This window comes from Mercenaria mercenaria, chromosome 14, assembly GCF_021730395.1.
Source record: "Mercenaria mercenaria strain notata chromosome 14, MADL_Memer_1, whole genome shotgun sequence".
NCBI classification, from domain to species: domain Eukaryota; kingdom Metazoa; phylum Mollusca; class Bivalvia; order Venerida; family Veneridae; genus Mercenaria; species Mercenaria mercenaria.
This window is the reverse complement of record NC_069374.1, coordinates 15,263,413-15,279,348: the sequence shown is the minus strand read 5'-3', so window position 1 is coordinate 15,279,348 and position 15,936 is coordinate 15,263,413. Positions and strand designations below refer to the sequence as shown.

General features: G+C 32.5%; 3 protein-coding genes across 3 annotated transcripts; all 3 read right to left on the bottom strand.

Moving 5' to 3' along the window:
- Nucleotides 1-588: 588 nt before the first annotated feature.
- LOC123528000 (neuroglobin-like) lies at nucleotides 589-14,335 on the bottom strand. The gene is made up of 4 exons (XM_045307744.2): nucleotides 13,874-14,335; nucleotides 4,851-5,685; nucleotides 3,324-3,549; nucleotides 589-2,004 (listed from the first exon to the last, which is right to left on the bottom strand). The coding sequence occupies exons 2-4, from the start codon at nucleotides 5,021-5,023 to the stop codon at nucleotides 1,831-1,833; spliced, it is 573 nt and encodes a 190-aa protein (XP_045163679.2). The 5' UTR covers nucleotides 5,024-5,685; nucleotides 13,874-14,335; the 3' UTR covers nucleotides 589-1,830.
- LOC123554942 (uncharacterized) lies at nucleotides 6,746-12,265 on the bottom strand. Its single transcript, XM_053522976.1, has 6 exons — nucleotides 11,998-12,265; nucleotides 10,236-10,388; nucleotides 9,629-9,803; nucleotides 9,197-9,305; nucleotides 8,641-8,834; nucleotides 6,746-8,071 (listed from the first exon to the last, which is right to left on the bottom strand). Exons 2-6 carry the CDS (start codon nucleotides 10,357-10,359, stop codon nucleotides 7,807-7,809), a joined length of 867 nt encoding a protein of 288 aa, XP_053378951.1. The 5' UTR covers nucleotides 10,360-10,388; nucleotides 11,998-12,265; the 3' UTR covers nucleotides 6,746-7,806.
- Nucleotides 10,403-11,816, bottom strand: LOC128548102 (uncharacterized). The gene has a single exon (XM_053522493.1). It carries the CDS (start codon nucleotides 11,814-11,816, stop codon nucleotides 10,683-10,685), a length of 1,134 nt encoding a protein of 377 aa, XP_053378468.1. The 3' UTR covers nucleotides 10,403-10,682.
- Nucleotides 14,336-15,936: the final 1,601 nt, after the last annotated feature.

Here is a 15,936-nt window from a genome sequence, read left to right as displayed (position 1 = left end):
ATGGTAAATACTAAACAGCTCAGTCTCGGACAGCTGCAAATACTGATTATCAAAGAAGTCTAATTGACCGGACTGGAGGAAAGTGGAGTGTCCAACTGCATAAGGGCTGATTAACAAGAATGAGGTATGTCCCAAGATAGTCGGGGTCGTGACATATTCCAATAGAACTAATATATATCTATAAAATGGTTCCATTACATCAACGAGATGCCTTACATACATTTAAAGAATGACGTACAATTCACAAGAAGTCGTAAAATATGCTTGGTTCAAATTAAGATAAAAGAATTTAATAAAGCGCGTAAATATGTGTAAATGTTGAATCGGCTTTAAACACATACAGCAAATTGTGTGGTTTATGTAAACACCTGCAAAAATAATGAAAATGTTTCAAGTTAAATACGAATTTTGCATTGATTTAGATTGAAATTACCGTGGGTGGGAGGTGTGCAAATCAAAGCATTGTAGGGATTATAAAAATCTTACATGCCTGCCTTTGTAAGACAGGTTTTCCCTACCCGAGGGACAGTGTGGAATGAAAAACCGAGCGTGATGACGAATAGATTTGGGTATTTCTTGGCATTATTTGTATAGTTTATGACGTCACAATAGTGCCAGTGCTATGTGACGTTACCGGAGTGCACGCTTTTTTAGACAAGGTTTTTCCCTAGGGAAAGACAGGAATATTTATCCCTGGCGCGTGCTCGGACAAATATATAATTTCCCCGCTAGGTAGGCAAGAAATATCTGTCTTTCGATGACAGAAGATAAAATACGTTCTTGGCGTTGTATTTGTATGTATATTTATTGTACACTTTGTAGAATAGGAACGGGCAATCGTTTGGTTTACATCTGTCCAACTTTGTCATTCGAAGTTTGTGTTCTGCATAACTGCATATCAATTTTATGATTTTTAAAGCTACTTTCATTGTGACCTTACAAAACCTGGAAATGGTTTATTCACAGATAGGCAAGGACTTCTTTTTCAATAGATGAAATATCTTATGTCGAAAAATATCATACAATTATGTAAAAACATCGAGATAGAAAAACAGAGTCAACAAAGGACTAAACAAACAACGTCATCTTCCATAAATCAAAACACATTTATAATAGACATTTTAGGCCATACAGAAGTATTTTGCCTGTTGTTGACTCATTTATTTCTGTTTGTATAGTGTGTAAGTGGTACTAAAATAAAAATGATCAAATATAAAGGAGAGTTTAAGAAGTCAATAAATTGTATAGATTGAATTGATTGTTGCTATGTACCAGGAATTGACTTAAGGCGTCTAGGGTACTTAATGCTGAAATGATGACCCGTATAAAAAAGTTGTATGTTTAATTGAAACAGATTGATTAATATCGTACAACCACCAAATACTGATACACATACTTATAATCACCGAGAATACATGTATCTTCAGCCTTATAATCCGTCATTTGACATGCCGCAAATTGATATAATACGTATACGCGATTTTCATTTATTACAAACTTTTTCTTTAAAAGTTTTTTTAAAGGAAATGATCTAACCGAAATATTGAAGAACCGTTTTGTCCAGCATGTCTTGAATGATATAGAGCAATACTATGAGGCTGTGTAAGACGTTTTGACATTTGTACACAGAGTTTCAAATGTGACCATTTGTATAACAAAAATCAGTTTTCAACTTACAGCAAGTTCAATTTCACTTAAACAGCACACAAAATCTCATGGCACCAAGGCCTATTCACGTAATGTATCACGTTTAATCAGTAAATACTGGTGTATGCTATTTATATTATAAAACTGCACATTCAACTCATTTACACATTTCAATAAATCCATTTAAGATGAAGGATCAGCAATGAATTGTCTGTGACCATGTTCCGGCTGAGTAATACCTTCACTCATATGGTATATTATAATTGCAAACATAGTTTTCCAGGCTGTCTCTAGATCGTCACACCAATGTTCCTCTATATGAGGTTTGATTGCACTGAGGAAATGAGGCAAAATTATCTGAAAACAAAAAAATATAAGATCAATTTATATGCGTCGAAATATGACATTTTAACCTTTTATCATGCAACGACTATGCAAAGTGCCTGATATCACTTGCCTGATATATTTGTTTTGATATCAGGTCATTGACCTGATATCAACATTAAGCTCCTCCCATATTGACGGACTAGTTTTTACCAATTTCCTTCCAGATTGAAATTTATTCAGTTTAAAATGTTGCACGACTTTTTTCTAAACACATTCTGTTATTAGTATCGCAACTAGTAATCTCCTTAACTATGCCTGTCTCCACTTTCATCTCACAGACAATAGGTCTTAATGATCGAATCTTGGAAAGGTTTATAATGCACATGTCACTAAAGTTATTCTTGATTTATGCCAAATTGAAGACATCTGTTTTTTATTAAATAGAAACAAAAATGGTTGTGTTAATCATGATTCTTGGAACAGTGTGAATTTACTGATTAAACTTTATAGTCTCTGGAAGTGAAATTTTCAGCGGCGTTTGGGATATGAAGATCTTGTTGAGTCAAATGTTTGAAAATGTGGAAATAAAGCATGTGATGATTTATTTAAGAGAAGGTAAGAGTATATTTTATTGTTAGATTTTTTATAAGAATGTCAGAAAGTCAATAAACATATTTGAAGTTGAATTCAATGTGGCTACAGTATTACTTCGTTCGTATGTTTCAGAAGCGGATAATTTTTCAAAAATGTAAAATATGAATTTTATGTTTTGCTTCGGAAGTCACTTGTACACATTTAGAAATGAAAAAATATGTTCCTCTAGGCACGTTATATGCGTTTCATGATAGATAGAAAAACATACAACTGTCTTTTGATATCAATGTTATCAGGCTCGGCAGGTATGGAGTGAAGGGGTTCGGAAAACCTTGCCCCTTTTAGCCCATATCAGCCTCGACCTGATAACTTTGATATCAAAAGACAGGAGCCTGATATTCCCTATTGATCTGACAACTCACTTTTATTGTCAGTTAAATACTAAAACTGTGACGTCATGGTAACCTTCATATAGGGACCAAGAAATAGTGTTATGATGTAAGACCTATAATTTCAGACATAAGACATAATCCGATAATATATCTGTAGAACAGTGTATAAATATCAAAAGTAATCTGCAGCTATATATTTTGTTCTTTAGTAACATCCACATTTCTTCACATATACACATAAATTGAAGGCAGGAACAATAACAAAGACTAGATTTTGAACTGGAAATAACAAATTTGAAGAATCATATGTATCGATCGATACTATTCGTCTGAAAGAAAATTTTATGTCTAAAAAGGGGATACCTGTATGTAATCCGGCGGCACTTTATAGAGCTTATGATGTGCTCCAACTTCCCTGAGCATGACTATCAAACTGGAAGGCTCGTCAAGGCGCGTAATTACTTTGTCTATGGTTGCCATCACTCTTAATGCGTGTTGCCTGAGTAATCCGGCGCGCCGAAGTTCATTTATATTTTGTCCCTTGAACTTTGAAAACAGTTCTAAAAGCTCTGGTCTGCTTTCAAACATGCTGGAAATAAATATATTTTATGCTAGCACAGCTGATTAGTAACATAAAATTACAGCAATTATACTGCCTACATGAAAAGGGACTGACAGAAACGTTTTATCAAACACGAAAACTGATTTTTAGATTACAAAAGACACGTCTGCTCATTTATTTGTTTTGTCTTTAAATAATTTGAGTACTAAAGTAGTAAAATATTCTATTAACGAAAATAATAATTATTTCACCCTGATATTTGAATGAGATTACAAACCTAAAGGCGAGTTGTTTTGAAAAAGTAACACTTTATAATACGGCAGTTTAGAATAAATAACTGACGGGATGAGGGGATATGGGTATAAGTCACATCCACATAATTTTGTCACATGGCGGCTTTTAAAGAAGATGACATGTGTCCTTGTCAGGTCTCGCTGTTTCTGTATTAGTAGGGAATGGATTATGCGTTCTGAGCGGCTGTCCTTGCATCTAAGGCATACTAACTTGTTTTATATACTTTCCGTTCGTTTGGGGTTCGTTTGGGGTCATGTAGTCTATTCAAAATCTGTACTACTAATAGAATTCTGCTTAAGCAGAAGAGAGGGTCAATGAAATCGAGACTATGTCATGTATTGTTCCTTTTGGTTGAATTCTACGCTTCCAAAGGATCTGCTGATAAAATTCGTTGTAATGAAAAAGAGCAACGAGAATCTGGTATAATATTATGTATATGTTTTATGCTTTTAAATATACAACTTCCATGTCTTCGAAATTTTGTTTATTGGAAAGACGTATGCAGCAAGGATTGAAGGGCAAGGTGTGTATCATTTGATACAAATAGATAATTTTATTATTATTAATACCTTTGGGAATGAAATGATCTAATATAATAATGATAACGTGTGAGTAATTTATTTATTTCAAACACACAAACTATGTTTGATAAACATTAAAATCATATAGTGTTTGTCCTGTATTCTTTAAAAGAGGCAATTTCCCTGTTAGAAAATCACGGCTATGACAGTACGTAAAGACGCGCCTTCATATTTACGCAATACTAATAAATGAATGCAAAACAGGAATAAAGTAAAAGGAGCGAGAAATACATTTAGTGACCGAGAACACAAACTCAAATAAAAATCAGCTGTAGAAAAAATACTTAATACATCTATTCCAATAATAATGTTTGTTTTAAGCATATAGTTTGTTTTGTTTCTATCTCTTATTCATACTGTAATGGTTAATTTACAAGAGGTGACAACTAGCAGATAAACAAACATACCTTACAAATTGAATAAATAGTAAAAGAAAATATTCAAACCACAAACCTGACATATGTTATAACTCCAATATTCGCAACGTGACATTTTAAAGTTTGCCAGTTGTTTCTAATCACTGCTTTCTGTGCATCAGACATACTTGGCGGAGTATCACTACTTTCAGATTTATGTCCAACTTTTGAATGTTTTCTTCTCCATACCTTTTCACATGTACAGCCCATTGTCAGACTTGATAATTTCAGGCTGTGAAAGTAATTGAATTCACAAAACACAATGTTTCGTAAATAAACAATTTGCTAAATACCCGTTCGTGTCTTCAGTCATACAATATCTTTCAGTGAAACTATGAATATATTATTTTATCCAGATGATCTCTTAACACTTGTGTAATTATTACTTTTAAAACTAAATACTGGTCTCATACAACAAGGAAAAGTTATACAATGTGCCGACTTTTGAAAGCTCAATATCGTCTTTAATTAAAACACAATTTTATATCTTTTGAGGTTGTTTCGTTTATCTCCATATCAACATTTCCTATGTTTCCACCTTTGCTAAACAACCAATGTTGCTAGATTTTAAAAGCGATAGTGTGATATAACCGCAAAGAATGCTTCGCTGAAAATATCCAGGTTCAAATTTTATAACTTCGAGCTGTCATCAATTTTCCACATGAAACACGCTTACATGGTTTTTAGCAATCGGCCTTTTATTCTTTTCCCGTCCAATTATTGTTTGCTGTTGTCCTCGGAAAAATGCAGTATTGGAATGTTTCAACAAAACCGAGACGATACTTGATATGGTAATCGCTTTCTATTCATCCAATGGTTATTTAGAATGCTTGTAATTCGTATTCGTTCTCCTTTCAGGAAGCAAGAAGACTCTATAAGAAAATAAACGTTTTTGATTTCATATCAAACCTTATAGAGCATTATAAGGTGATTTTGTAGCTTAGTGCTTTATATCTTCTTCTCGAGAATACATAATTGCCCACAATAGAGCATAGTTTTTCTTTAATTCGCTAAGGATACCGAAATTTGTATCGACAACTAACGAAGACATAAATTTTATTTCAAATTATGCATCTTTTTTTGTTACCACATTCATTTATTGCTTATTGCTTTCAAATTGATATTTTGTGAAATGTCTTCTTCAGACATCCTCAGACTCCCAAGTTTTGATGTCGTTATGGAGTTAAAGAAATTCGTAAATTCCATCGTTGCTGTTTTGTTTGAGAAAGTATGTATCTAATATTTCTAAAATGATTGATCGTTTAGGATACAATCAGGTCCAGACTTCAACTTTAAGATACCGTCACCTAACTGATATCAACAATGGTTTGAAAGGGTAATATTCATAAAATTGAAACTTGCATTAAATGAATTTGTCTATATGATTGGTTTCTTGTTGTGAATCGTTTCAAAATAGGTTTAGCTATATGTGTACTTTGCACATATTAGATTTATCCTTAGAATGAATATACTTGGTTACGTAAATTATAATCTCAGATCAAGTTGATGTGGCCATTATACGTTTTTTTTTCAATGGAATTATTTCAATTAATACTAATTTTCAAGAATAGCAAAATAAGTCCTTAAGTCTATATGAAATCTGAAATATTGAATTGATAATTTTTTATTTAATTCTGTACGATTATTAAATCGTATAAATTGTTTTTAGAAGCAACACATAATTTTATCACCATTCGAACAAATATTTGTGACAAGCCATGACAAAATGGTCCCAAATGACATTTTTATGGAAATTGAGTTTTTCACATTTTCTGAACTGTAGATGTGTCCTTAACACAAGTTCAAAATTTTAGACCTTAATGTTAAAAATTAACAAAGTTACAGCATTATTTTGATAGCAACTCTCAATCACAAACTTGCATTTTTTTGATTAAAAATAATAACAAAGAAAAAATCATGTACTTACATCCTTTATTTAAATTTCATATTTTTCCATCAGTATTAAATGTATTTAACACAATTACCACTGATGATAATGTTAACTTACTATGAATATTCTATTTCATATGGGAAAAAAGTCAAAATTCAAGTTTCCATAGCAACAAAATACATCAAAATTGCTAAAAAATCAAGTCAACAGAGATTTCAGCCTACATCTGATGCAAAAAAACAAGATAAATTAAAACATTCTACTGTTGTACCAGTATATTAGTTCCCTAGAATTAAAAGAACTTGTATATTTCTGATTTATGTTCATCCAAATAATATCTTAAGGCAATTCCATAAATATTAAATACTTAAATGCATCAATCTACTTCAAATGTATGACACATTGCTCAATGTCAATTAAAATGAAATGTATCAGTCTTGATTTTATAAAATTAAAGTGTTTACATATAATTCAAAGTTATTTTACTCTGATATGAAAGTACACATACTTAATGCTTAAGTTCTGTTTCCATGGCAACAAGACTTTTTTGTAAAATGACAAATTCATTTTTATAAAGGATTTTCTAATTTTACATAATTTTTCAAATAACATATCATTTCAAACATATTCATCCTGCTATTTTTTTCAACTTAGTTGCATTAAATATTTCCACATTGTATATATTCCCACTAAAATATTAAATACCTAGATGATCACTTCAAAGGTAGAACATTTCATAACATATCTTGACTTCACTTTTAATATATATAAATAAATTGTGTATGTGGAACTACATTCATAATTAACTGCCATGCATTAATAGTCCATTGTTTAATAATCTACCAGTGTTCTAGAGGAAGAATATACTTATACTGTGTTCATTCAGTGTGTACTATATTTAACCATAGCATAGTAACTGTTATGTTGGTACACATTGACTTGTAAATTCAACTGTGTAGTATTTGTTCATATTTTCAAATATTAAATTTAGGTCTTTAACCTTTAAAAAAGTACAAAACACTTTCAAATTAATTACTAAACGTTTCAGAAAACATATTGATCTGATATTTCTCTGTATATATTAAAATGTTATACACATTTTTCATTCACTTTTCGTTTTAAACGCCTGAGTTTTAACTTTTGACGGTTTTGGTACTGCTGGCTTTGGGCACACACTGCTGTTGTCGCAAAGTGGCGCTATCTCATTATATAAGTACCACTGCCTACAGGCATCCAGCTCGGGAATAGTAATACGATTCGGAAATTTTCCTGCGATATCAACGCCCTGCCTAAGAATATTAATCTCTGTCTCAATGCTGAAGTTGTAATCCTTCACAAATACAACACCGGGTCTTGCAGAAGACATTCTGTAATGATAAATGTATCAAATATTAAAGACAAGGCATTCTCATATTTGTTTTCAATGCTGAACAGCAGTTCATAAGACAAACCGCTTTACTATTACACTTATTTACATTTGGATTTTTAGTGCAATGGCAACATCTTTTCATGGAAAGATTTAGCAACATATTATACTCCGTAAACGGCAATCATTTTGGAATATTTCATTTCAACAAATAGTTTTTAAGCCTGGGTTTGAAAATGAACTGAATGACCATTATGTTATTTCTGTTGTCTGTTGTAGTGAGCAAGACAATGTCATCAATTTGACTGTTTGGTGAATGCATTTCAATGTGTCCAGTTATGTCTGGTCACTAGTAGTCAGTATTTTTACATGCATGAAGCAGTCTTTTTTCATTATTAAGACATAAATACAGGCAACAATTTCTACGAGTGTCATGCATTTATCTCAGTAACAGTCACATTTAAGGATTTAAGGTTACTTACAATGTGTCACTTAAAGTTTTATACTGAGTAATTGATTCAATGTGTAATACATCTAGTCTCTACAAATCATATCAAATACTTAACCTACCTAAAATGATAATACTTTTTCAAATGTGGTATTGGTCTGAAAAACTGCTTCAGGAACTTTGCCCAGTCATAAAATACCACTGGTTTGGTTGGATCCTCTACTAGCTGGGGAATGTTGTGTCCACCACGAGAAGAATCAGAGACGGTCTTAGAAATGTCTTCTAATGTTTCCGCTGTTGAGTGACGCCAACGTACCTAAAGGATTTGAAAATTCTTAGTCTATGTAGCACAAACTGTATTAAAAGACCTCCTAAGCTAAGGGATGAAAAATAATGGTCTCTAAACTTACATTATATATAAATGCAACATAACTGGTTCTTTAAGTAAGAGTGGTCTCGATGCAAGCTATCTCTTGACAGTAATGACTTTTGCAGCAAGGTTTATGATTACCTGGTGATGACACAAAAACACATTCTTGCTATTAAAAGAAGCTCAAGAATAATATATGAAAACATGTTCCTGCAAGCCTGCTTCATTTCTGATGTCTGCATTCTTTTAGTTTAGGAATGTAACAGTGGATGCATGAAATAAAATTTTAGTAGGATAACAACTAATACCTTCCACAGGCCAAAGTGCCAGTCAGGACTGAATTTTGTGTGCCCAGCTTCCATCAAGCTGTACTCTAAGGCATCATGTAAACCCACCATCACACGCCACATTCCATAACTAAATTAAAGGTGTATTGAAATAATTATTTCTCAGAAAATAAGATTTTATTTTAGTACCCTAGGGTCCTTATCATATAACAGAGCATCACTTTATTTAAATAATAAAATGCTACACAGTTGAATTTGTTACATCTTCAGCTAAATCTTTATACAGTATGTTGTGTACTACTAAGTAGGCAATAAAGAAACATACCAGTATATGAGCCGGAAACCTGTGACTTTTCAGAATGAAGTGTAAGAAGATTATATGATATTAAATTGTTTAAAATCAATCTGTGACAGTGTACTTGATAATGATATTCATTTATTAAATTTTTTTACCTTATTACCACATTGTTTTTATTTTGTCCAGTACAGTTGTCCATATGTAGTGACACATTCTTTTCACCATAGCCATGATGTTGAAAGTGGTGGTGTACCATGGAAACTACACTATTTGCACCCCTACCAACAGCAACACTGTACATCTCATCCACTAAGTAGAAAATTTGTGAGCCTTAAAAACAAGAACAGTGTCTATAAGAAATGCATTCAAGTTCTGATTAAACATAAACAATGACCAAAACTATAATTTCTCATTAATAATGCTTCACAACAGCTTGCAAATCAAACTGAATGGTTAGATAACATGACTTACTTTAGATAACTTCACTCATCACTAAATATCAATAAAATTATCACTGTAAATTCCAATATAAATTTTAAGAAATTTACTCTTAAGGCCTGAAGCTTTGATTCCTGGGGTCATGACCTGTTTGAAAAATGTGAACTCATTGTATTTTAGATTAGTGTTTTGGAATTTCATGTGAAACTGATACTGACAAAAAACATCTTAGGATTCTGATAGCAAATGTAAACACTAATTTTAAAATCCTATACCTGAAAGATGTTGATATTGAATGTAAACACTAACTTCAAAATTATATACCTGAAGATTCACAGCAAACTCCAAAGCAACCGCATTTTCGTGGTGTCTTGAAGTACAAAGGCCCTACTTGCTGCGCATAGTGAGGATATAGAACCTGTTGGGCATAGTCAAAACTGTAGTGCATCTGTAAATCCCTAACTGCTGGAGGTTGTCCTGAAAAAATACAAACAAACAGTTTTTATTGAGTACTTGCACAATTATAAATGAAAAAAAAAGAAATATGTATTTTTTAATTTGTCCACCAATAGTGAAAATGAAAAATAAAATGCATGCATTCTTTATCCTCCTTACACTTCACTGCTAAATATAAGCATTTTAAGAGGTCTATATTAGTTGGTATTACAACAAAAATTGACTGTGACACTTTAAAACATCACTTTTTTTCTTGTTTTACTGTACTATATATTTTTTTTTTAGCTGTCATATATGTGCATAATGGTTGTGCAACTATACACATCTATGACAGATAAAAAAAATTGTACAACATCTACCTCTGTTTTTTTCTTCAGCAGACAGATCTGCATATTGCTGCTTTGTACTTTCAACTTGAAGTCTGTAATGATCTCTCTGGCATTTTACTTTATCTATGTGATCTTGATAAACATGCAGTTTTTCTAACTTTTGTTCCTCTGTAAGATTTCCACTATTTCTGATACTTTGTACATACTTCTGGCACTTAAGACAGAGATCAGTTGATGGTTTCATAATGAGCAAATAGGGACATTGTTCCAGCCAGATTTTTTTAAATTCTGACAGGCAGACATTCCTGAATGCATTTTCCTCTGCCGCAGCACTGTAAAGTGCATGAATATCTGCCTCGTTTCTGTCTGATGGGAGTAGTATATATTTTTCATTTCTAAAATTAGACATTCTCCCTGGTAGTGGTAAGCCATTTTGTGCTCCATAGGAAACAAGAAACTGCTTTATGTTCTGTGTGTCAGCTAGAGTGAGCGCATGTTTAGGGGACTTGCCAACATTACCATGAACACGTGCACTCAAGCCGTCTGTGTCAATTGACCTTGCTATTCGATCGACAGTCTTATGGACGACACCGTGTGCAAAAGCAAAAGTTTCTCGACATATCTTTTGGCCATGAAAATAATAATTTTGTCTGTTTTTCTCTCTAATTTTGGACCTTTCTGTGTTTACTCCAGTATTCCTATTGTGATACAACTGAACCTTTATAATCATGTCAAGTTCATCTCTGGATTTTTCTAAGCAAGACTGGCGGTACTTTATCAGTTCTGACCACTCAACAACACAACTACAAGGTTTGCCATACAGGCGTACACAACCGCAGCCTTGCGCTTTAAAGTTATTCTGTTTTACAACTTCTTCATTATCAGTTGGTAAACAATCAGACTGATCAATATGAACAGGTGCAGAGTTTTCATTTAAATCATCAGACTCGTCCAAATCTTCATCACTAATACTACCTTCACTGTCCGAATTTAGTACATTTCCGAAAAAGAGTTGATCAACTTGTTCAAGTTCATTTGCAAAATCTGGCTCGAAAATTTCATATGGAATGGTACTTATAGAAGATGCCTGACTGGCTTGACTACACGTATATTCTGTCATATTTAAAACTTCTGGAGTACACAAAAGACGAAGAATTCTGACATTTAGGAATTTTGACAGCAGACAACTGTCAACACCGCCATTTTTCGCTTCCGGTTCTCAATTACCATTGATAAATCAAAAAACAATAAATTTGTGATCTAAATATTGAAGGAAAATGTAAAAAAAGATTAACACTTACCATTACAATCACAATTCCGCTCTGCACTTTAAATATCCGCGTATCTGAGAGCAATTACTGCATGTATTTCTTTCACCCAGTTTCATACATGTATACGCATCGTTAATGGCGTGTTGATTTCAAAGGGAAATAAATCGATAGTTACTCATTATTTGTAATACTTCAGTGCTAGTGCGATAACTTAATCCTGAAACGTTTAAACTTTAAACCTCTCGTTCGAATCCATTAATTTTAACACCAAAAGCTGTCGTTTCAAAAACAAATTAACGAGAAAAAGTATCCAATTAAGTGACATCAACTTCAACGTCATTTTACCGAAATCGAGGCTTGTGTCATTTGGGATAAAAATGTCATGGCTGGACACATTTATTCAGTTAATAAATTAGGCTGCCGTTTCCTCGTATATCGCTACATTAAATGTTACCAACATTTATATCACTTTGCATGTTTTCCTTTATCTGTTATTTGTTACGTTGTGCTGTTCATTGTGTATGAGGCAAAGAACTAAATAAAAGCCGAAAGTTGAAAAGTTTTGTTGCGTTTTACATCAAACCGACATATTCATATTTAAGCTTTGGATACTAATGTAACCACTTTGAACGTATAAAATAGTCTCTTCATGTGCCTTGTTGCTTAGCCGATATATTGTACTTCCCAATACAAAAGTATTCTCTACAAACAGTCAACGACAGTAAGTTTCAAGAAGACGAGTATTGTCATTTGAATAACGACATTTTCTTATTCTCCGTTATCTTCTATATTGTCTATAATGATATTGGGAGTTTGGATGTACATTGCCAGCAGCGAAAAATATACCGTTCTCTTTTCCATTTATTTTCAGTAATGCGATTTAAGCTGTTGAGTTTTACATTATTCTGTAAATAATTTAGAACATGGAAGCAAAAGAATATATCCCTTAAACGTTTAAGAGCACATGGGTCACTGCGAACGTATGTTCCCAAGTGTGTGACATTATAGGTACACTGATCTATAAGTATTGTACAACATAATACGTTCATTTTTATTAAAAAAGAAATAAGGATATCGACAATAATATAGAACACTCATTTAAATATAAGTCTGGCGAACAGTTTTACTTTCTTATATAACGTTAATCTTTTCTAAAAGTAAAACCTTTATTGCTTCCGCGGTCAAGGGGATAGGTCACTGAACTGAATTATTGGCCGCTCATCTACGTGCATATATAATTAAACTTCGTTTAATGTGTACAATTATTTCATGTTAGGAAGCCATCTGGATTGCTTACGGAATGCTGGTGTTTATATGCACGTACTTGAAATAATGGTCAGGTTAGGGTTTGTCCTCCACCACGAAAGCTGTCTTAAAATTCTAAAGATCTGTTTAAATTTTATTTCTATATTTGATTTTAACTTATGAAAATTTTGGTTTTGGTTTGAACTTCTCCTTTTACGAAATTAATTCTGCTTAGATGAATCATTTTAAGATTTGCACATTTTTCAGGAGTGCACGATATATAAGAAATATATACTTTGTTAAATACGAATGTTCATGTCCTCAAGCTTATAGAATTTATTTTAATAAAAATGCCGAAATGCAATAATTATATTAGATTCGAATTAACATATTATCGCCTGCCACTTCCTCAAGTTTTCTAAGTGAATACGGAACAAATGCAGTATTGTTAAACTTTACCATGTTAAATTTCTATTATGAAAGTGTTCATCTTTCACTTTGGACAGTACCATTAACTGTTTAAAGGGGTGCTTACAAAAAAGAAACTCAAATGGCGAACAGTGTAGATCATGATCAGACTGCACGGATGTACAGGCTGATCATGATATACACTTTTCGCAAAGATAGAATCATGCGTGTAAGGTAAAGTTCAAAAACATACCACGTGCCCAATTTCTATAATCCCGAACTTCTGACTACAGTTTCAGTATTCTTTTCTCATGTTATTTTCTATCCTATGATTATTATTCTTTTCAACAGGTTTGTAACGTTAACAATTTTGATAATGCTGTTAGAGTATCCATTTAACAAATGCCTTCTAGCATTTGTGTCGATGTTTAGGTCCTATTATTCCTTTTATTAATATCCAAATAAGGTAGATCCATGTCCGTATGATATTTGTATATTGCAAATATTTAACTTATAAAAAATTTCTTCCACAAGGTTCGGATCTATATCATAAAAGCTGATATTCCCGCATTCAGCTTTCAAGATATTTTCCTAAGTAAAAGAAATGAATAGTGAGTTGTCATCAATTTTCCACCTATAACACACTTTCATGGTTTCTTAGCAATCGGCGTTATATTTCGTTTAGCGTCTAATTGTTGTTTCATGTTAATGGAAAGGAGCGATATTGGAATTTCCCACCAATACATGGCAGATACTTCAGAAAGTGAGCGCTTTCATTTTTTATTCTGGCGAATCTTCTCAATAGATTTCATATGCTTACTTGAAGACGTTTTGAAATTATGAGTTTTTATATTTCTATTTTTAAGGATTATCCAAACTTTACTACAGCTTATTCTATAGTTGCTGATGATCCTTATTAAGTGCTGGTATATGCCCGTATTAGAGAATGCTTCCTTGCATTGTTTTAAGAATACGAACTGCTCAATATCGTAAAAACATGCGAATACACGTAATAGCGTTTTCCAAACCTCTAACCGAAGTTATCAATTTCTGATTCGTTTAACAATATGTTTCCTTTTTTAAACGAAGATCTTTGAATGGTGTAACTGTAAGAACTTTTCAGCTGTATACTTCGAGGTAGATTTAATTAGGGAGTTCAAATTAACTTCAAGTTTAACTAGTTGTGAAATGTATAGTTTGATAAAAATATCGCGGCTAGTAGATGCTTGATAACGGCGGAAGTAATTTAGGAAACAGGAACACGTTATTTACGTGATAAATCATCATCTTGTCGACATTATCACATCATTAAGGTTAAGAAGGAGGCTTTTATATGATAATTAACTTTATCAGATTGTCAAAAAATATACAGGAGCATTTTTTAACAAAAAGAATTTAAACGGCATGTTTAACAAGTATCTTTACGTATTTTTTATTTCTTGTAAATCTCTTTGTCATCAAAGTGCCAGGTAGCAAGACATTAAATACCTCACAGTGTTCAATTAACTGGTAATTGCCCTCGTTTTATCATTTGCGTTGTAAGAGTAATGAAATTGTTCATAAAGATGATTATCATAGTGTTTGCCAAGTTGACCATTTATTGATTTGTCCTTTGGAAATATGGGTAAATATCCAACAGAAAATAAAACATACAAAGAAGTTCCTTCAAAACCGAAAGGGCGCTTATTTAGACAAATTCGTGTTTTTCTTTCATTTACATGCGATATTGGGCTAAGATATTAACCTTATGAAATATTACTTTAGAAAAAATATGTTTTAAATTAAAGATAAATAAAAAAAGTCATTAGAACATTAAATTATGAAATATTTTGACTCTAGCCAAATATCTAGGTTCAGATTCACATACATAATGACAAAGGGTGTTGTAAGAAAACCAAAAAGAGCTTGACTTTACGTCTAGTTTGATGTTATCTTATCCCTTGTTGGTTCCGAAACCTTGCTTGAAATGTAGAATGTGAGGATGCCATTCATCTTGTTAACGGAATGTATGTGGTTTTATTCGGCTGCCCTAAGGTTTGACTAGGCTCTTCTGCCACAATTGAAAGCTGGAGAGTCGACATCGATTTAACCAAAAATATTTACTTCATGAGTACGTACAATACTTCCGGAGATCAATCATATTACTGAATGATTTTATCGAATAGTATACAAATGTACAACTAATGATTTTCAGCGCAACTTTCTCAATCAATCAAACCGAGTCTGCAATTTTCACTGTTTGCCTTGTTCTCGGTGCTTCCGAGGGATCTATTTTCCAGATTTTATTTGTGTAGGCGACTATACCTGACTGGTATT